Here is a 22,329-nt window from a genome sequence, read left to right as displayed (position 1 = left end):
ACTAGGCAGCCTACTGTCTGTATTCTCTCTGTGTAGCTTTCTTTTTGTCCTCACAGAGCCCTTGTCATCTGCAGACTCTCCAAGAGTAAGATAAAAACTGTCGTCTTCAAAATTATTAAGGCATTTTCCCCCATGCAGCAAGTCAGTGTCTCTATTTAATGAACCCCTAATTCTTGCCAGACGTTTTGCTAAGCATTTGATATTTTGCATTTCTTCTCCTTTAATTCCCACAAAACCTGTGCATCGTGTGTAAACACGATTACCTTCATTTTATTAGTGAAGATTCGAGGATTGGAGAGGTTAAATAGCTTGCCCTGGATCACAGAACTTGCTGATGACCTTGTCGGGGTTCAAACCCAGACCAATCTGACCTCATAGCCCTCCTCACACAGTTGGACTTACATCTTTTCTGGTAAGGCCTAGACAGGCGTATCTTAGATAAACTGTCCCAGGTTCTACTTCTGTATAGAAACTGCCCTTTGTTCAACTGGTAGTCCTGAACTCCTTCATGGACAGTAAATGTTTGAGAGCAAGGTATTTGTTTGGCCCATAGGAGTGAATTTCCTTTCTCTTGCTGCCCTGAAAGAACCAAAGATCTTTGACTGTTCAAAAATAAAAACTTGATTTTTATATTAATTTTGAATTGTCCATAGAGTCTGTTCACTAAACTTATTTTTTCTTCTTTTCCTGTGTCCCTTCAATATTCTATCATCTGTCTGTCTGTCTGTCTATCTATCTATCTATCTATCTATCTATCTATCTATCATCTATCTAATCTATCTCTCCATCCATCCATCCATCCATCCATCCATCCATCTTCATCTATCTACTAGCAGTATGTGCCCATAATCCAGACTTTGGTTCTATTTCCTTTATTTCTGTGGGAACTTGGACAGACTCTGCCCCATGACTCTTTATGAGGACTTTTAGACTTCTTAGATCCTTCTGGATTCAATCTCTGCATATAACTAAGTTTACCTTTACACAGAAAGACCCAATTCTTGGTGTTTCTTTGGAAAAATATTTCATTGAATTATAAGAACAAATTAAAACTGGCATCTAGAGCTTCAGAGAAAACCAGTGAGAAAATAAGTTATGTGTAACACAGTAAAATAAATATTCTAAATTGGTCTGATTAACAGCTGATGAGAAGCCTGGTTTATATATATTAGAAAACAAATCCAGAATTTAACTCCCTCTGAGATAATTATTTTGCAGTTCCCTGGAACCAGTTTTTATGTCTTGAGAAAAGATTTACATCTCAAATAAGCAGCAGGAATGAACTAGCTGCCTAGAACTGTCCTTTCAGCAATGCTGTTGATAGCCAAGTTAAGGTGATTATAAATCTATTAAACTATACGACACCATTGATTTTGGTGTTTTAAAGATTTGAGGTATGAGATTCTCATTAAACTATGAAAATGTTTTAAATGTGACTTTCCATACTATAAAATGTAATTTGACTTGAGTACCTAAAAAACCTCCTAACACATGACAGTTTCTTTATCAGCTGTACCTCCTTGTTTTACATGAGCACTATTGGAGTCTAGATAAGCATTGGGAATGACTAACATTGAGGAGTTACATCATGATTTTATACTTTTATAATTAGGAAAAAAAGAAGATGCAAGCTTTCCACAGAAGATGAGAATGGAAACTTAATTTTCCCAATCCAGGATATAAGCGTTATGTGGCATTTACATTAACTTCCAGTCCCACCCCTGCCACCACTATCATTCCAAATAACTTCCTTTGCTTGCTACAACTCTTTCCTCACGGAGTTAGCCTATTTCGTAAATTGAATGGTATTACATTATCTCTGGGACAAAAGACTGGATGATACTCATTATTAGGGGTTTAGATACATATTCTTTTCCTTTGCTCAGTGCACTTGATAAGGAAGTGAAATTAGCCACCTTTGTGATTGTGTCAAGCCTCACTTAAGTCCAGATCTGAGTTAATGTAATCTATGGTTATTTTCAGCCATTTTAGTTGTCATTTGTGTTTCCAAATTGTCAAACAGTGTACTCTCTATATAATGCCCTTTAATTTTCCCAAAATTGCAAGAGCCAATCTGAATTCTGCCCAAGTATTTCCTATATTTCTCATTACTCTTTCTTTCAAAGCTGCCTTCTCACTCCCTTCCTCTCTGTGGAAACAGAACTAGTCAGGGGTCTCTATCAGACTCCCTTCATGTTTAAGAACAGTTGATTTTGCAAAAAAAAAAAAAAAAATGTCTGTCTTGTGCTTTATCCACTCAAGATTCTGTTCTTGGCTATTTCCACTGATGAAATTAATTTTATAAAAATGCTACCTGACAGTGACTTAGAGGACCCCTTCACCACAGTATCTTAATTTTAGTTTAATTGTGTCCACAGATGGTATAACTTAAAGGTTTACCAATTGTGGAAATTTTCACACTATATTAAAGTTAAGATCCTTTTGGAGGGGAGAATAGTACTTCTCAAAATTTAAATTTTTCCATAGCAGCATTGGACCTGAATTATAAATGTCGTCCTTTGGAATTTGGATGAAATCTATAATTCAGGTCCAATGCTGCTACGGAAACGTTCACTGAGACAGTTTGCAGGGATTTGGAAGGTGCATTGGTAGGGTGGTGTGCTTGCCATCATCCTGTCCACCCACATTCCACAGTCGACGCCACCTTCCAATAACAGCAAAACTTCAAATTCATTTGCTTTCAAGGAATTTCCTCTTTCCATTAGATGGATAGGTATAAACTCAGTTTGAAATTATAATTCCTTAGTCCCAGTCCTAGAGATATTGTCAACATTGGTTGCAGATGCATGCTGTCCTAAATTTTCAGCAGCTCAGGAATTTCTCCAGTCGTTTCTTTGTATACCACTGTCTCTTCTGAAGACTTCTAGAATTTTTTCTAAACTTCAGTATTTTTTCTCAAATATATTCCTTAGTGTATATTCCTTTTTCTCAAATATATTGTACTTAAAGATTGACATTCTTTCCAAATCATACTTCAATAAAATATAATAAGTATAGGATTTTATATTCACCAGTTCAGCATTTGTTTTCTTTTATATACAGAATATTTTGTAAGTCCTGAACAACTATTTAATCTGACTACACATGATTGTTAGAGATATTCTTCTCCTGTTTTTTCATTTACATGTTTAACACATACTGATGTTTTAGAGTTTTTTGGTACAAATTCCATTTGTAACATGTTAAATAATATTTAAATACTATCTACTAATAAGTATGTTGTTTTTCACCACTGCAGGTGGAAGAGGCCTTGGAAGCTGTCAAAAATGCTACAAATGAGCAAGACCTCGCAAACCGTTTTAAAGAGTTTGGAAAAGAGATGGTGAAACTTAACTATGTAGCAGCAAGAAGACAACAGGTGAGAAAGATTCTGGAAATACTAGGGGAGGAAATGGGTGAGTTTACATAAGCGTGTAGCTTTACAGGCCTGAACAGTGGATCAGCTGCATCTACGTGCTATCAGATGCTCTAAGAACATGTGATGGCAAAGACTGCTTCCTGCAGGGGCCAGTTGTGATGCCATGGTGTGCTCTGGACCACTCTCTGGCCACAGATCACCTGCTTTGTTGGTGGGACCCACCCTGCTAGCCCCATTACACTCTAATCTTCTGTTCCCTCTAGAAGCACCGCTCTGATGTCAAATAAAAAATACTAAACTGTGGGGTGGTGCTGTGGTCAGTCTCTGCATGTTACCCTTTGCCCTCACTTTTTATCTCCTACTCTTGTGAACTCCACCACACGTAGGCACTCCCAGGATGTGTAGTATGTGGGATAAAACTTCTATGAAAGAGAAGAAAACATGAACAGAATGAGAGGAAAGGCAGGTGAGGGGCACGGAGAAAGAGAAAGAGAGAACTTGGGGAAAACGGAAGGGGAGATAGGAAGAGATGGGAGGGGAAAAGGGTCAGGAAGAGCGCAGGTGAGCGTGAGTCACTCTGATGGTGGTGTGTGGCCTGGATCTCCTCAGCCTCAGTATTAGTTCATTTTCATGCTGCTATAAAGAACTACCCCAAGACTGGGTAATTTATAAAGGAAGGAGATTTAATTGACTCACAGTTCCGCGTGGCTTGGGAGGCCTCAGGAAACTTACAATCATGGCAGAAGGGGAAGTAGGCACCTTCTTCACAAGGCGGCAGGAGAGAGAGTGAGCAAGAGCTGGGAAAACTGCCTTATAAAACCATCAGAACTCATGGGAACTGACTCACTGTCATGAGAACAGCATGGAGGAAACTGCTCCCATCCAATCACCTCTGTCCCTAACACGTGGGGATTATAGGTCCCTCCCTCCACATGTAGGGATGACAATTCAACAAGAGATTTGGATGGGGACACAGAGCCAAATCGGGTCAGCCTCCCTTTTGTTTAGAGTTCTCAGTTTCAACTAGTTCTGTTTGCTCATTGGATACCTTTAATATTTTGTTTCCAAAGAGTGGATTTTTATTCTTTCACCATAGAAAAAATATTTCCAAATGTGGAAGGATCTACTAAAATCCTTTCATCCATCCTCTCTACTGCTTGCAAATTTTTTTTTTATAAACATTTTGGGCCATTCCTATGTTCTCTAACTTTCTCTCTGACCAACAGGAAAGTTCCATTCAATAAACGTTTATTAAATGTTCATTCTGTGCCAGGCTGAAGTGAGGCTGGGATTAGGAACTTAACCAAGAGCTAGTCCTTTGTGTGACAGGCACATAAATGTAATTTTAGTTTTTGTGGTTATTTTTAAGTATGTTTGTATTAGCAGAATTCTTTGTTCAAAAGGAATCTTTTATGGTAGTCCGACGTGTAACATAAACAGGAGCAAAGTTGTTCTGAAAGGTGAGAGAGAGATAGAGAGCCTCAGGAGGCTACTGTTGCAGGCCCCAGAGTCTAGAGTCCTAGGAACCTGGTGTTCTGACATCCAAGGGCAGGAGGAGAAGGGCATTCTGCTCTGGAAGGTAGAGAGAGAATGAATTCACCCTTCCTCCATCTTTTTGTTCTGTCTTTGCCCCCAGCCGACTGGATGGTGCCCACCTACATTGAGGGTGGAGTTTCCCCACTCAATTCACTGGCTCAAATGCTGGTAGCCCACTAAAACACTCCTGCAGTGACATATCAAAAATAATGCTTCATCAGCCTTCTAGGCACTCCTCAATTCAGTCAAGTTGACATCTAAAATAACCAACACAGAGATCCTGATTTTGAGATATGCACATTGAAATGTCAGCTAGAAGTGAAGTGTTGCCTGGAGATGGAAACACGGGTCATCAGCATGTAGCTGACATTAAAAGTCATGAGAATATATGTGATGTTTATATGAAAATACCAACATAATTTATTTTTATTTCACTAATACTTCGTTTTGAATTGATTGTTAGTTCAGACTCTTTCAAGAAAACTTAGAAAAACAGTAGAACAGAAAGAAGGGGGAAAACACATAATACCCACAAAGAATATGGTGCTGATATTTTGGTATATTTGCTTTCAGATATTTATCTTCACATTTTAATGTATTTATGCACACAACTATGAATATTATATTCTGCTTTTTTAATCTTTTAAATTTTTTTAATCTTATAAATATTCATGTTATTAATTTTTGGAAACTATTTTAATTATCACACGCTCCATTAAATGAATGTTTCATTAGTTTTTTCAACCATTTCTTGATAATTCAATAGACTGTTTCCAGTTTTTTTCTTATGATTAAAAAATGTTTCTTCAAGTATCTTTATGGAGTTTCCCAGCCTGCATTTCCCACTTCTGTATTTACATTTATTTTTATCATTTTATTATATATTTTTTAGTTTAGATACGGAGAAATAGAATTTCTGTACCAGGTGTTCTGAGGTTAATAAACCTACCTCTCGTGCCCTTGGATGTCAGAAGAAACCTACTTCTTGTGGCCAAATCATTGCCTAGCACAGGAAATACATTCAAATATTTGTTACCTGTTTATCCACTTTCATCTCTAGGGCTCAAATTAAATAATCCCAATCTAGAAATTGTGTTAGCTAGCACGCATCTTTTAATGCTTAAGCAAAGGGGAAAAAAGATGGCTCAGTAAATTGTTCGTTATTTATTGCCAATTCTCTTGACAATCGTAGATACCAACTATAATGTGCTTGTCTCAGAATTATTCTGACCAACAAAACACAGGCTGTCATTTCTTGTTGCCAGGCCATTCCTCTATCATGTGCCAAATGAGCAAATAGGAAGAGAAGCCCAGTGGTTCAAATGCCCTTTACTGATGTTTTACAGCCGGAAGAATATTCTCCCAGAGATACACATCTGGCAATGCTGCATGGTTCTCAGAGAGCATCACTGCTTTCACATTTCTGAAAATGGTGTGAACGTTTTCTTAACAACAGTCTTTAAAGATGGAAATAAAGAGACTCCCTCGTGGTATGATCTTGTCCTCCAAAACTAGGAAAACAAATCGATTTTGGCCTGTTATTTTCTGTTCTCTAAACTTAATGATGAGTTGCCATTCAAGGCCATCAACAACAACAAAGAAAGAAGCTTGTTCTGAAAATGATAATGAAGGGACATTGATGTGCTGAGCAAAAACCAGAAGTTTAGTTTTCCATGTTTGTAACTGTAATTGAATATGAAAGCAAGTAGGACCTCAGAGGATTGAAATTTTCAGGTTTTCTCTCTGTTCCTAACTAACTCTGTGGCCCATGCAATCCACTTACCCTGTTGGTGGCTTGGTTTTTATATTCTTTTGGCGATATTTTATTGAGTGCTTCTTATAGGCCAGCCGCTGTGCTAATGACTAAAGAGCCACTGAATAAGACAAATAGGGCTCCCTGCTGTCATTAGAGGTATGTTATAGAAGGAAATAAATGGTCAAATAATACAGTTAAGTAGGATGAGTTTTAGTGGTAGAAGAGGAACCGTGTCTTCTGGGAACAGATAAAAGGGGACACAGCTTAGAAATTTGGGTGGACGATGCGCCAAGTCACTGGAGCGCTGTCAGGTGAAAGGGTAGGGCAGAGGAGGAAAGCTCAGGCATTTCACATAGAAGGAACAAGAGGCTAGGCACAGTCACTCATGGCTATAATTCCAGAACTTTGGGAAGCAGAGACGGGGAGAATCCCTTGAGGCCAGGCGTTCAAGGCCCACCTCGGCAACATAGCCAGACCCCACTTAGACTTTTTTTTTTTTTTAATTAGCCAGTTATGGGAGCAGGCACTTGTAGTCTTGGCCACTTAAGAGTCTGAAGAGGGAGGATCAATGGGCCCAGGAGATGGAGGCTGCAGTGAGCTTTGATGACACAGTTACTCTAACCTAGGTGACAGAGACAGACTCTGTCTCTATAAAACAAACACATGAAACAGTATATGCATAGGTCTGACATCTGGAAACAGCACAAGGGTTTCTGAAGTTCCGTGTGTTAATAAGAGTCCATGACTCCAAGCTCTGTTGCAGATATTTCCATGCAAACTTCATGTGTGTGACAGCTTTCTTGTGTTACACACACAGGAGCTGAAGGATCCTCACTGTCGGGATGAGATGGCAGCCGCCCGAGGGGCTCTGAAGAAGAATGCCACAATGCTGTACACGGCCTCTCAAGCATTTCTCCGTCACCCAGATGTTGCCGCTACGAGAGCCAACAGAGATTATGTGTTCAAACAAGTCCAGGAGGCCATTGCTGGCATCTCCAATGCTGCTCAAGCTACCTCGCCCACTGACGAAGCCAAAGGCCACACGGGCATCGGCGAGCTGGCTGCGGCTCTTAATGAGTTTGACGTAAGCATCCTGTGTTACACACAGAGGGGTGGGCACTGGCGATGACACAAAAAAATGTATTGGGGATGAAAGCCACTACAATAATTTACATTGAGTTTTTGCTGTTGGAGGTTTTAATAGTAAGATAAACTATGCAATGCATTTCTGTAAGATATTGGCTGAGCCATTATCACTTGTCTTTTTTTATAATTTTAATATCAATTTGTTGTTGTTGTTGTTGTTGTTGTTGTTGTTTATTTTAAGACAGAGGCTTGCTCTGTTGCCCAGGCTGAAGTGCAGTGGCACGATCTCAGCTTACTGCAACCTCCGCCTCCGGAGTTCAAGTGATTCTCCTGCCTCAGCCTCTTGAGTGGCTGGGATTACAGGTGCCCACAGCCACGCCCAGCTAATTTGGGTACTTTTAGTAGAGACAGGGTTTCACCATGTTGATCAGTGTTGAACTCCTGACCTTAGGTGATCCACCTGCCTCGGCCTCCCAAAGTGCTGGGATTACAGGTGTGAGCTACTGTGCCCAGCCAATCACTTGTCTTTAAAGAAACAACTGTATTTAAGAGTGCCCCATCCCTTGCAGGTAGATGAGATACCCTACAGGCTATTTTAGGGATGGTTCATAATTTGGCGATCATCTTTATTATTAAAGGGACACATGTTATGGGCAGCTTAGGTGTAGGTTGCCTCTATGATGTGCCTGGGTGAAAAGCTGCCATCAATTTCTTTGTTTTAAATCAGTGATAAAATCCTTTGCACTATGATCCCACGTAAGACCCTGGTTTTCCTTCTCAGAATGGCTCCTCTGAGGAGTGCCTGTGTTAGTCCCATGAAAGTTCTGCATTCTACACCGACTGTTTCTGGAGATGTGTTCTGGTGAGGGAAGCAGTAGGAGGATTGGTCACTGTGCTGGGCCATATGTGAAGTGTCAGTGTGAGTGAGACAGTTGCACGCATGTCATCAGCACCCCGGGATGAGAGCCCTCACTTCCCCTGGGTCAGAGGACCTGGGAGAAGTTTGAATTTATTTATCCTATGATCAATGAAAGCTTACAAAGATTTAAAAATAATTAGCATCTACTTTCCAGGGTTATATAACCCTGCGGGGAACATGAGTGAATTAGAATGCACTAAACACCATTTAATTGGTAAAACACAATGTTACAGGAACTCATAGAAGAAAAATATGTTACTTAATGGTCATGAAGAAAGATGATGAGCTTGTTTTTGAATATGTTGATGTGAATTTTTGACAAGAAATAATTAGCTAGTGGCTGAAAAAAATGTTCAGGAGCAAAGCAGTGACTGTTCAAGGCTTGGAGATAGATGATATAATTGAGGAATAATTTTAACACTTAATATTCAAATAGTTCTTGCCATTTTCACAGAAGTCTCTCCTCTTTCCCATATTTCTGCAGTTAGTTATATGTGTGTCACACCATATATTATTTCCTAAGGATTTTTGTGAGAATTAAATATGATAACGTTTTTAAAGTACTTACTACAGAAATGAAGACTTAATAATAGATAATTTTATTCACAAAATTGCAGCAAGCAACTGAAAATTCATAGAAAATAATGATAGAGTTCAGAATAATGTTTATTTGGTATAACATAAATATATAAAGGTCCTAAGATTTTCACCATGTAAAATAAAAATATTGAGGAAAGAGATATACTATTCACAAAATAAATAATTTTTAAAAAGTTGAATTTTTATTGCTAGAAATAAATCTAATATATATGTGAAGGACCTGAAAGGTCAAATTATATTACTTTACTGAAGGACAACTTTTACTCATCAGTAGATGATATCATAATCTTGAGTAGATTTTATCAATTACTTACTGATCTTATCAATTTTCATAACATTCAAGCAATCCTTATACAAATTCTAAGAGAGTTCTTTTGGAGCTTGACAGAAGGATGATAAAGCCTTTTTTTTTGGTTTGTCTTTTTTTTTTTTTTTTAATTCTGGAATAAAGAATGATTGAGCCCATATTTCAGCAAAAAGTAAATGAGTAAGTCATACACTCAGATATTAATACATTATAATGCTACCTTATTTTTAAAGGTGTTCACTGAAACACAAATGGACTCATCTATATAACAATAAAAAAATTCACAATCTCAAATACAAAATTATTTTATAAATTGGTGTTTATTAAAATTAGTTAAGAATCGATCAATTATTTCTTCAGATTTTGACACAATTACATTATTGTAGTTGTAAATTATTTTATAATAAAAAATAACCAACACAACCTAAATGAGGAGCTGGTTAAGAGTGAAAATACCCAGCATAGGTTGAAGGTCTGCAAACAGTCAAAGCCCTTCAGCTGCTGCCACCTTCTGTCCAAGAGTGTGACAACTCCTGCTTCCCGTGTTGTCTGTTTCCAGACCATTTTCATTAAAAGGAGCTTTATCCTCAATTAATGTAACAACACATGCATCACTGAAACAGTGAAAAAGGCTTTCATTCATAAAAATCAAACTCGAGGTTGTGTGAGGAAAATCTACTAGCAAAGTATGTCAACATGTTGAATGTTCAAATTATTATTATTTTTTTCCTAAATTGATATCTCCTCATGCTAGACAAATAAGGATTTGGAAATTTAACACATGGCTATAACCATCAAAGTGTTTTTTATAAAATATTATATATTTGAAACAGTTGGAAAAAATTAAAACATAAATTGTGATATGGTAAATAAGTCACTAATTAATTATATCTTACTAATTTTAAACTTCCATATTAGCTAATTGTATAATTTAAAAAAAAATTTTTTTTTTTTGATAGGGAGTCTCACTCTGTTGCCCAGACTGGAGAGCAATGGTGCAATCTCAGCTCACTGCAACCTCCACCTCCTGCTTTTAAGCAATTCTATTGCCTCAGCCTCCCTAGTAGCTGGGACCACGCCCAGCTAATTTTTGTATTTTTAGTAGAGACGGGGTTTCACCATTTTGGCAAAAGTCTCGATCTCTTTAGTTCATGATCCGCCTGCCTCAGCCTTCCAAAGTGCTGAGGTTACAGGTGTGAGCCACTGAGCATGGCCATTGTATTACTTATAATATTAACTAAGTGTATTACAATTTAATGAAAAAATTATATTTTATATTAGCTAAGTATATGAATGAAGCAATATATTCTTATTAAATGTGTACTAGTTCTTAAGCTGTGAGAATTACATATAGAATTATGTAATGGTCAACCTTTTACTTTTTGGAGGCCAACAAAATCAAAATGTGGAGGCTGTCTGAATTGCAATTTGGAAACAATTCCATTTGATGTGGTTCCCTAACAATTGTCATTTAATAAATGCAATTTAATTTCAGAACTTTCTCAAAAGTAGTAATTGTAGTAAATTTGTATTGAATTTACATACTATAATGTGATTCACTTGCTGTAGATTTTCCATCACTTCTCACATCAGCAAACCTAGACTGTACTTAATGATATTTCAAATTTTCTCATTAAAAATAATATACCATTTCTCTTTATTTTTTACTAAATTACAAATTTCTGTTCCATAGCTGTATGTTAAATAATTTTTTTTTAAAGTTTCCCAGGCATGCTAACTTGAAATTGATTTTGAATTCATAGACATCTGTCATGAGTCCTAAATGCTATTCTCAGGTATTAAACAAATTGATATTTCTTTGGGTGAAAAACTCATTCAGACTCCCTGTGGTTTACTTTTCTGGCAAAATCTCTTACTGATACTTGGTATAATACCTTTCTAATATAATTACAATTTAAATAAGTTTAACGTCTTTGAAATGCTGAAGTAAAAGGAACCATAAAAATGCAAAATATATTTTCATAGTCACCATAGCTGTATGCCCTAAATTGAATTGTTTTTAAATTTTATTTTAAGTTTTGGGATACACGTGCAGAACGTGCAGGTTTGTTACCCAGGTTTACATATGCCATGGTGATTTGCTGTACCTATTGACCTGTCCTCAAGTTCCCTCCCCTTGCCTCCACCTCTGATGTGTGTTGTTCCCCTTCCTGTGTTCATGTGTTATCATTGTTCAGCTCCTACTTGAGAACACGCAGTGTTTGGTTTTCTGTTCCTGTGTTAATTTGCTAAGGATGATGGCTTCCAGCTTCATACATGTCCCTGTAAAGGATGTGATCTCATTCCTTTTTCTGGTTATGTGGTATTTCATGGTGTATATATACCACATTTTTTTTGTCCAGTCTGTAATTCGTGGCTATTTGGGTTGGTGCCATAACTTTTCTATTTTAAATAGTGCTGCAGTAAACATATATGTGCATATGTAGAAAGATTCATATTACTTTTGGTATATAGCCAATAATGGGATTGCTGGTTCAAATGGTATTTCTGGTTCTAGATCTGTGAGGAATCACCATACTGTCTTCCACAATGGTTAAACTAATTTACATTACCACCAACAGGGTAAGAGCATTCCTATTTCTCCACAGCATTGCTAGCATCTATCGCTTTTTGACTTTTTAATAATCACCGTTCTGACTGGCATGAAATGCTATCTCACTGTGGTTTTGATTTACATATCTCTAATGATTAGTGACGTTGAGCAAACATCAGTGATGTTTGTTAGCCATATGAATGCCTTCTTTTGAGAAGTGTTTGTTCATATCCTTGGTGTACTTTTTGTTGAGGTTGTTTGTTTTTTGTAAATCTATTTAAGTTCCTTGTACATTCTGAACACTAGACCTTTGTTGGACCAGTAGATTGTAAAATTTTTCTTCCATTCTGTAGATTGCCTGTTCACTCTGATGAAGATTTCTTTTGCTGTGCAGAAGCTCTTCAGTTTAATTAGACCTCATTTGTCAATTTTGGCTTTTGTTGTCATTGCTTTTGGTGTTTTCATCATGAAGTCTGCCCATGCCTATGTCCTGAATGGTATTGCCTAGGTTTTCTTCTAGGGTTTTTATGGTTTTTAGTTTTACATTTAAGTCTTTAATTCATCTGGAGTTAATTTTTGTATAGGGTGTAAAATATAAACTCCTTATGGAAGGAGTCCAGTTTTAGTTTTCTGCATATGGCTAGTCAGTTTTCACAGCACCATTTATTGAATAGGAGATTCTTTCTCCATTGCTTGTTTTTGTCAGGTTTGTGGAAGATCAGATGACTAGATGTGTGGTGTTATTTCTGAGGTCTCCCTTCTGTTCCATTGGTCTATCTGTCTGTTTTGGGACCAGGACCATGCTGTTTGGGTTACTGTAACCTCGTAGTATAGTTTGAAGTCAGGTAGCATGATGCCTCCAACTTTGTTCTTTTTGCTTAGGATTATCTTGGCTGTATGGGGTCTTCCTTATTTCCATATAAAATTTGAAGTAGTTTTTTTTTTCTAATTCTGTAAAGAATGTCAATGGTAATTTGATGGAAATAGCATTTAATCCATAAATTATTTTGGGCAGTATGGTCATTTTCACAATATTAATTCTTGTATTCATGAGGATGGAATGTTTTTCCATTTGTTTGTATCTTCTCTTCCTTCCTTGAGCAGTGGTTTATAGTTCTCCTTGAAGAGGTTCTTCACATTCTTGTTAGCTAAGAGGTCCTTCACATCCTTGTTAGCTGTATTCCTAGGTATTTTATTATCTTTGTAGCTATTTTGAATGGGAGTTCATTTATGATTTGGCTCTCTGCTTGTCTATTATTGGTGTAAAAGAAGGCTTATGATTTTTGCGCATTGATTTTGTATCCTGAGACTTTGCTGAAGTTGCTTATCAGCTTAAGGAGATTTTTGGATGGAGACCATGGACTTTTCTAAATATGTAGTCATGTCTTCTGCAAGTAGAGACAATTTGACTTCCTCTCTTTCTATTTGAATATCCTTTATTTCTTTCTCTTGCCTGATTGCCCTGGCCAGAACTTCCAATACTATGTTGAATAGGAGTGGTGAGAGAGGGTACCTTTGTCTTGTATTGGTTTTCAAAGGGAATGCTTCCACCTGTTGCCCATTCAGTATGATATTGGTTGTGGATTTGTCATGAATAGCTCGTATTATTTTGAGATATGTTCCATTAATACCTAGTTTATTTATAATTTTTAACATGAAGGGATGTTGAATTTTATCAAAGGCCTTTCCTGCATCTATTGAGATAATCATGTGTTTTTGTCTTTGGTTCTCTTTACATGATGGATTACGTTTATTTATTTGCATGTGTTGAACCAGCCTTGCATCCCAGGGATGATGAAGCTGACATAGATAAGTGTCTTTATGTGCTGCTGGATTCAGTTGGCCAGTATTTGATTGAGGACTTTTGTGTTGATGTTCATCAGGGATATTGGCATAAAATTTTCTTTTTTTTATTGTGTCTCTTCCCAGTTTTGCTATCAGGATGATGTTGGCCCCATAAAATGAGTTAAGGAGGAATCCTTCATTTTCAGTTGTTTGGAATAGTTCCAGATGGAATGGTACCAGATTATTTTTGTACCTCTGGTAGAATTTAACTGTGAATCCATTTGTTCTTGGGTTTTTTATTTGGTTGGTGTGCTATTAATTGCTGCTTCAATGTCATAACTTGTTATTGGTCTATTCAGGGATTAGGCTTCTTCCTGGTTTAGTCTTGGGAGGGCATATGTGTCCAGGAATGTATCCATTTCTTCTAGATTTTCTAGTTGATTTGTGTAGAGGTGTTTATAGTATTTTCTGATGGTACTTTGTATTTCTGTGGGGTCAGTGGTGATACTCCATTTATCATTTTTTATTTTATCTATTTGATTCTTCTCTCTTTTCTTCTTTATTAGTCTAGCTAATGGTTTTTGTTACAGCTCCTGGATTCACTGTATTTTTTGGAGGATTTTTGTATGTCTTTATCTCTTTCAATTCTCTCTGATTGAGTTATTTCTGGTATTCTGGTAGCTATTGGATTAGTTTGATCTTGCCTCTGTAGCTCTTTTAATTGTGCTGTTAGGGTGTTGACTTGAGATCTTTTTAACTTTCTGATGTGGTCATTTAATGTTATAAATTTCCCTATTAACAGTGCTTTAGCTGTGTCCTACAGATTCTGATACGATGTCTCTGCTCATTTGATTTCAAAGAACGTCTTGATTTCTGGCTTAATTTTATTATTTACCCAGGAGAGTCATTCAGGAGTAGGTTGTTCAATTTTCATGTAATTGCATGGTTTTGAGTGAGTTTCTTAATCCTGAGTTCTAGTTTGATTGCACTGTGGTCTGAGAGACTGATTGTTATGATTTCCATTCTTTTGCATTTGCTGAGTAGTGTTTTACTTCCAATTACATGATCAATTTTAGAATAAGTGCCATGTGATGTTGAGAAGATTGTATATTCTGTTGATTTGGGGTATAGAGTTCTGTAGATGTCTATGAGGTCCACTTGATCCAGAGCTCAGCTCAGTCCTGAATATCTTTGTTAATTTTCTCTCATTGATCTGTCTAATATTGACAGTAGAGTGCTAAAGTCTCCCACTATTATTGTGTGGGAGTCTATGTCTCTTTCTAGGTCTCTAAGAACTTGTCTTGTGAATGTGGGTGCTCCTGTACTGGGTACATACATATTTAGAATAGTTAGATTTTCTTGTTGAATTGTTCACCCTTTACCATTATGTAATGCCCTTCTTTGTCCTTTTTTGATCTTTGTAGGTTTAAAGTCTGTTTTTTCAGAGACTAGGATTACAACCCCACTTTCTTTTTTGCTTTCCATTTGCTTGGTATATTTTCCTCCAGCCCTTTCTTTTGAGCCTATGTGTGTCTTTGGATGTGAGATGGGTCTCCTGAATACAGCACACTGATGGATCCTGACTCTTCATCCAATTTGCCGGTCTGTGTCTTTTAATTAGGGCATTTAGCCCATTTACATTTAAGGTTAGTATTCTTTTGTGTGAATTGGATCCTGTTGTCATGATGCTATTTGATTATATTGTACACTAGTTGATACAATTTCTTCATAATGTCATTGGCCTTCATATTTTGGTGTGTTTTTGCAGTGGCTGGCACTGGTTTTTCCTTTCCATATTTAGTGCTCTTGCAAGGCAGGCCTGGTGGTAACAAAATCTCAACATTTACTTGTCTGTGAAGGATTTTATTTCTCCTTTGCTTATGAATCTTAGTTTATCTGGATATGAAATTCTGGGTTGAAAATTCTTTTATTTAAGAATTTTGAATATTGGCCCCCAATCTCTTCTGGCTTGTAGAGTTTCTGCTGAGGAGTCTGCTGTTAGTCAGGTGGTCTTCCCTTTGTAGGTGACCTGGCCTTTCTCTCCGGCTACCCTTAACATTTTTTTCTCATTTCGACTTTGGAGAATCTGATGATTACGTGTCTTGGGGTTGATCTTCTCATGGAGTATCTTAGTGGTGTTCTCTCTATTTCCTGAATTTGCATGTTGGCCTGTCTTGCTAGGTTGGAGACTTTCTCCTAGTTAATATCCTGAAGTGGGTTTTCCAGCTTGCTTTCATTCTCCCCTTCTCCTTCAGGTACTCTAATCAATTGTAGGTTTGGTCTTTTTGTGAAGTCCCATATTTCTTGGATGCTTTGTTCATTCCTTTTCATTCTTTTTTCTCTAGTCTTGTCTGCATGCAAGACTAGAGGAAAAAAAAAAAAAAAACACTACCTTATTTGAGCAAGGTGGTCTTCAAACCCTGATATCCTTTCTTCCACTTGGTCAATTCAGCTATTGATATTTGTGTATGCTTCATGAAGTTCTTGTGCTGTTTTTCTTGGCTCCATCAGCTCATTTATGTTCCTCTCTAAATTAGTTATTCAATTAGCAGCTCCTCTAACCTTTTATGAAGGCTCTTAGCTTCTTTGACTTGGGTTAGAACATGCTCCTTTAGCTCAGTGTAGTTTTTCATTACTCATCTTCGGAAGCCTACTTCTGTCAATTCATTCATCTAATCCTCCAGTTCTGCACGCTTGCTGGAGAGATATTGCCATCATTTGGAGGAATAAAGACACTCTGGCCTTTTGGATTTTCAGCATTTTTTCATTGATTCTTTCTCATCTTCATGAGTTTGTCTGGTTTTGATCTTGGAGGCTGCTGACCCTTGGGTGAGGTTTTTGCAGGGACTTTTTTTGTTGTTAATGCTATTGATGTTGATTGATGTTGCTTTCGTTTTTTTTGTTTGTTTGTTTTTTCTTTTTTCTTTTTTTTTTTTTTTAATGGCCAGTTTCCTCTTCTGCAGGGCTGTTGTGGTTTGCTGCGTTCACTTCAGGTCCTATTCATCTGGTTCACTCCTGTGCCTGGAAAGCTGGAAAACAGCAAAGATGGGTGCCTGCTCCTTCTGGGATCTCTGACCTCAAGGGGCACCAACCTGATGCCAGTAGGATCGCTATAGGGTATCTGACAACTCGTCTTGGAGGGTCTCACCCAGTTGGGTGGCATAGGGAACAGGACCCATTTAATGAATCACTTTGTCCCTTGGTGGAGGGAGTGTGTTTTGCTCAGGGGAAACCCACTTGTCTGGGCTGCCCAGATTCCTCAAAACTACCTGGAAGAAAGGCTAAATCTACTGGTCTGCAGAGACTGCGATCACCCCTCCTCCTAGGGGCTTAGGCCCAGGGAGATCTACATTCTGTCCCTGAGCCTCTGGCTGGAGTTATTGGAGTTGCTGCAGGGAAGCCCCATGCAATGAGGAAGGATGGATCAGGTTAAGGCCTGAAGAGGCACTCAAGCAGCAGTCTGCCACAGCCGGTGTGTTGGGATGTGCAGGACAAGTCCTAGGACCAAGTTGTCCAACCTCCCTGGCTCCAGCAGGGGAACGGAATGCCTGGAGCTACAGAGATGGATGTCGCCATTCCCCTGCATAGGAAGCTTAGCATGTTAGGCAGTTGTGAGTCCCAGTGCTGCCTGCTGGCCTCCATCCAGGAGCGCTAATGGCTTAGACAGCAGGCAGTCACACCTGTGGTGCTGGTCACTCCTGCCCCACAGGAGCTTGGCAGGCTTAAGCAGATTCCATCTGAGAGGCTGCTGAGAATCTGTGAATCTCTGGGACTGGGAAGCTAGGTGCTTGTAACATGGGTTTGCAAGTGAGGTCTTCTGATCTGTGGGTTGCACAGTTTGGTGGAAAAAGCACAGTTTTCCTGGCTGGATTGCATGCTCACTACTGCCTTCCTTGGCTGCGGGGTGGGGACTGCCATGCCCTGTGTGGCTCTCAGGTGGGCCGCACTGCCCTGCCCTTCCTCCCAGTGGATCATGCCAGCCGCCTAGTCAGTTTTGATTAGAGAACCTGGATACGTTGGTTGTGGTGAAGGATTCTCATGCTTATTGTTTCTTTTCAATGGGAGCCTCCAATGACCCTGCCTCCACCAAAATTGAATTTGAAACACACTTCATATTAATAGTTACCAGTGTGTCAAACCCAGTTTTATGGGAGGCTGGATGCAGAAGTGGCTTAACATTTTATAATTGATTAGAACAAGATAAAAATAGTACTTTTACATTAATTTGTCTAAAATTATAGGATTGATTTCTATTTGAGCAGTTATAATTTTGGCTAAATGCGTGGTGACCTATTTTCTGGCACTATTATTGCACCTACATGAATAGTTGATGTAGTGATCTATGAAGCAAAAGAATGAGGATAAAAACAGTATTTTAACAACTTGAAACTGTCAAGAGAGTTTCCAATGATACAACAGCAAAAAGTAAAATAATTGATAATCAATGGAAAACTCAGCATCTGTTTTATTGTGTCAGCTTGAGACGGTCAATTTCAATTTAGTAAAATTATCTACTAAGGAGTATTCAAAAGATTTAAGAAAAATGTATTGACTGCTCAGAAGTAAAACATAATATCGGTTTTGACTGCCAGATAATTTTCAATAGTGGGAGAGAGGAATATTAAAAGCAATTCCTACAGAATTTTCTTTATTTTATTAAAGAAAAGAGAGTTATATCATGTCTTGGTTTTGAAATCATCTTTTGTAGATCAAGGTACTTTCAAAAAATTTAAACTGACACTGCTTATGAAGCTCCCTTCCAGTATCTTTGAGATACTTCAACATCACAGACATTAAATTTATTTAAATTGTCATTACATTAGAAAGGTATTACACCAAGTATCAGTTAAGAGATGTTACCAGAAAATAAGCCACAAGAAGTTTGAGTAAGTTTTTTACCCAATGAAATATCAATTTGTTTAATATCTGAGAATGGTGTTTAGAACTCATGACAGATGTATGTTATAAGCTATTGCTGTAACAGATTAAAATTGAGACCATTTGTGAAGGTATATTATAATCCTTACCTATTCACCTTTAAAAATGTTGTTCTCTTTTAAGTCAGACAGTACACATTATCTTGACTTCCTCTGACATTTTTAGCTTTCTACTTGTGATTTCCTTGCTTTCTCCCGACTTGCCCTGGGAATTTGTTTGACTAGTAATTCTCTTGGTCTTGCGCATTCGATTTCTCCTCCACTTGATCCATCTCCTCAGCCTACAGACAAATGTATTCCTCTTCTAACAACCTACAAAGAAAATAAAGCATTAGGCTACCAAAATTACCGTATTCCCATAGTTTCACTCTCTTTTCTTTTCCTGATGGACCACAAGCGTCTCTGCTAGCCTCAGTTCTTCCCTTCTCTCATAGCACTCTACCTGAGAGTGTCCAGAGACTGTCACTCACTCACAAAATTGCCATGCGTTTATTTTCTAGTTTTCAAATGCTTCCGCTTTGGAAGGGAGCACATTATTATTTCAATCATGCCTCTTCTTTTTTTCTTTCTATTACCACTAATACCTCTTGTAAGATGGAAATATCTGCACTTGTGGAATAAGACAATCTGTTCTCCACCTCATTGAATTGAAATGTTACCCTGATATCCCAGCTGTACATAAATTGCCCTTCCTATTTTTACCTAATTCCCCCTACCTACCTTCACCTTCTTACATTTTCTTCCTTTTTTCATCTTCTCTTTAAATATGCTTTTTTTTTTTTTCTATTCTTGATCAAATTGTCGTTCTTTTTCTGATCTGGTATTCAGTGGATAGAAATATTGGCATGTGACCATAAGCAATGATGCAACATCTGCATCTCAGACTGGGGCAAAGAAAATTAACCTATGGCTGGCAAGAGCTGTATGCTGGCTAACTGGGAGGATGAAATAACTGTCTATTGGGGGAGCACGGACATGCTTCTGCGGTCACTGCCCAAAGCTTATCCCAGTTGTAAGCTTCTGTGGGTACACTCGGATATTCAAGGAACTCCAGGCCAAAGAATGAAGTAGTTTACATGGCAGCAGTCGTTTCACAGTGGATTCCCAGCCCATTAAAGGGACATTAAGAGGTTTCTGGACCTCTGAGGGGATTCACAACCCAAGGTTAGGATTTGGAGATCCGGGGTTGGAATGCATTTTCAGAGGAGAATGAAAATGCTTTATTGGTAAGTCAGAGGCCCAAATACATGACCTCAGAGATCTACACTGAAGACCTCTGAGTAAGTTAGGATTTTTCTATTGTGCCTCTGTTTCAAATGTCACTTTTGTGTTTTTTGAGTGTGGTGGTAATTATTTCTTATTGTTCCTAGAAACAGATAGATACTGCTGTGAAAGCTCTGGTCCCTTAAGCGATCATAAACCAGAGTTCTGACTGGCTCGTGGATTTTTTTTTTTTTAAATTATACTTTTAAGTTCTGGGGAACATGTGTTGATCATGCAGGATTGTTACATAGGTATACACATGCCATGGTGGTTTGCTGCATCCATCCCCCAATTATCTACATTAGGTGTTTCTCCCAGTGTTATCCCTCCCTAATCTCCCAACCCCATGCTGTCCCTCCCTAGCACCCCCCCACTCCCCAAATGACCCCAATGTGTGATGTTCCCCTCCCTGTGTCCATGTGTTCTCATTGTTCAACATCCACTTATGAGTGAGAACATGCAGTGTTTGGTTTTCTGTTCATGTGTCAGTTTGCTGGGAATGATGGTTTCCAGCTTCATCCATGTCCCTACAAAGGACGTGAACTTATCCTTTTTATGGCTGCATAGTATTCCATGTTGTATATGTGCCACATTTTCTTTATCCAGTCTATCACTGATAGGCATTTGGGCTGGTTCCAAGTCTTTGCTATTGTAAATAGTGTGGCAATGAACATAAATGTGCATGTGTCTTTATAATAGAAAGATTTATAATCCTTTGGGTATATACCCAGTAATGGGATTGCTGGGTCAAATGGTATTTCTGGTTCTAGATCCTTGAGGAAGTGCCACACTGTCTTCCACAATGGTTGGAACTAATTTACACTCCCACCAAGAGTGTAAAAGTGATCCTATTTCTCCACATTCTCTCCAGCATCTGTTGTCTCCAGATTTTTTAATGATCGCCATCCTAACTGGCGTGAGATGGTATCTCAGTATGGTTTTGATTTGGATTTCTCTAATGACCACTGATGATAAGCATTTTTTCAAATGTTTGTTGGCCACATAAGTGTCTTCTTAATATGCTTTATTGACTCATGATTTCTTCAACATCAGGGAAAGATAAGTGTCTCCTTGAAAAGTAAAATTTTCACTAAGCATCTTGTTCTGTCCCTTCTCAATTCTAATGCTTCCTTTTGCTCTGGCACCCATCATACTTATTTATCAGGGTCACTTACCCCAGGCCTTATTTACTTTGATATTTTATAAAGTCATTTGACTACAAACATCTAGCAAACCTCCCTGTTAGGCTCTGAAGATTGTCAGTTTTCTGTATCTTACATCACATTAGAATGAGGGTGAAGAGTAGAACAACAGGGACCTTCTATTAATGCTCCTTAATGATTATCTCTGCTGTGTGTCTATGCAGCGATTCCCACTGAATGGCCAATAGAGGTAACCAAGAACACTGGGAAAAGTCCGGGACTTGGATTCAGGCATTTGGCTACTACTTCAGGCTCTACAAGTAACTACGTATGTGTGAGCATGGGCTACTAAGCCCATCTCTAGGCCTTGGATTTTGTATCTGTTAGGATAAGGTTTATCCACCAAATAGCTAAGATCATTCACTCATAGTGTATAGAGTGCCAGATGACATGGAACGATAAAGGAGTGTCATGTGTAAGAGGAGAAAATACTAAGTAAACAGCTACAGTTGCTGCCATGCATAAATGCTGCATATACTTGCATATATAGTATGCAGCCAACCTATTATGTGTTCATAAGGGGGTGGAATTGGGAAAGATGAAATCATAGAATAATTCTTGGAAGAGGAGGTAAATGAGCTGCATCTAAAGGCTAAGTAAGAATAAACATTATGTGGTATGAATGAGAGTGTTTCTCAGGCAGAAAGAACATCATTGCATGCAGTGATGTGGTGTATAAATCCTGCACAAAGTATTCATTTCTGGAGTACAGAGGATGAGGAAAAGTCAGTCTAAGGGAGCAAACAGGAGACAGCTGTGTAGGCCTTGCAAGTGATTGGGCTTTATGCTGAAGGCATGAGGAAGTTGCTGGTGATCTAAACAGGGAAATGGCATGGTCAGACTTGTGGGTTTTTTTGTTTTTGTTTTTGTTTGTTTGTTTTTTGAGACAGGGTCTCATGCTGTCACACAGGCTGGAGTGCAGTGGCACAATCTCAGCTCACTGCGACCTCCTCCTCAAGTGATTCTCCCACATCAGCCTCCCGAGCAGTTGGGACCACAGGAACA

General features: G+C 38.2%; 1 protein-coding gene across 4 annotated transcripts in view; it reads left to right on the top strand.

Moving 5' to 3' along the window:
* The window catches only part of CTNNA2 (catenin alpha 2), a 1,155,573-nt gene that overhangs the window by 380,333 nt on the left and 752,911 nt on the right, over window positions 1-22,329 (top strand). For all 4 annotated transcript variants that reach the window (XM_074397692.1, XM_003922543.4, XM_010333399.3 and 1 more), the window contains exons 5-6: window positions 3,260-3,379; window positions 7,489-7,755. In XM_074397692.1, coding sequence (XP_074253793.1) covers window positions 3,260-3,379; window positions 7,489-7,755 — 387 coding nt within the window. The remainder of the gene's footprint in view (window positions 1-3,259; window positions 3,380-7,488; window positions 7,756-22,329) is intronic.

Source organism: Saimiri boliviensis, chromosome 1 (genome assembly GCF_048565385.1).
Source record: "Saimiri boliviensis isolate mSaiBol1 chromosome 1, mSaiBol1.pri, whole genome shotgun sequence".
Taxonomy (NCBI): domain Eukaryota; kingdom Metazoa; phylum Chordata; class Mammalia; order Primates; family Cebidae; genus Saimiri; species Saimiri boliviensis.
Note: the sequence above shows the minus strand (reverse complement) of the source record. Positions and strands in the feature narration are given on the sequence as shown.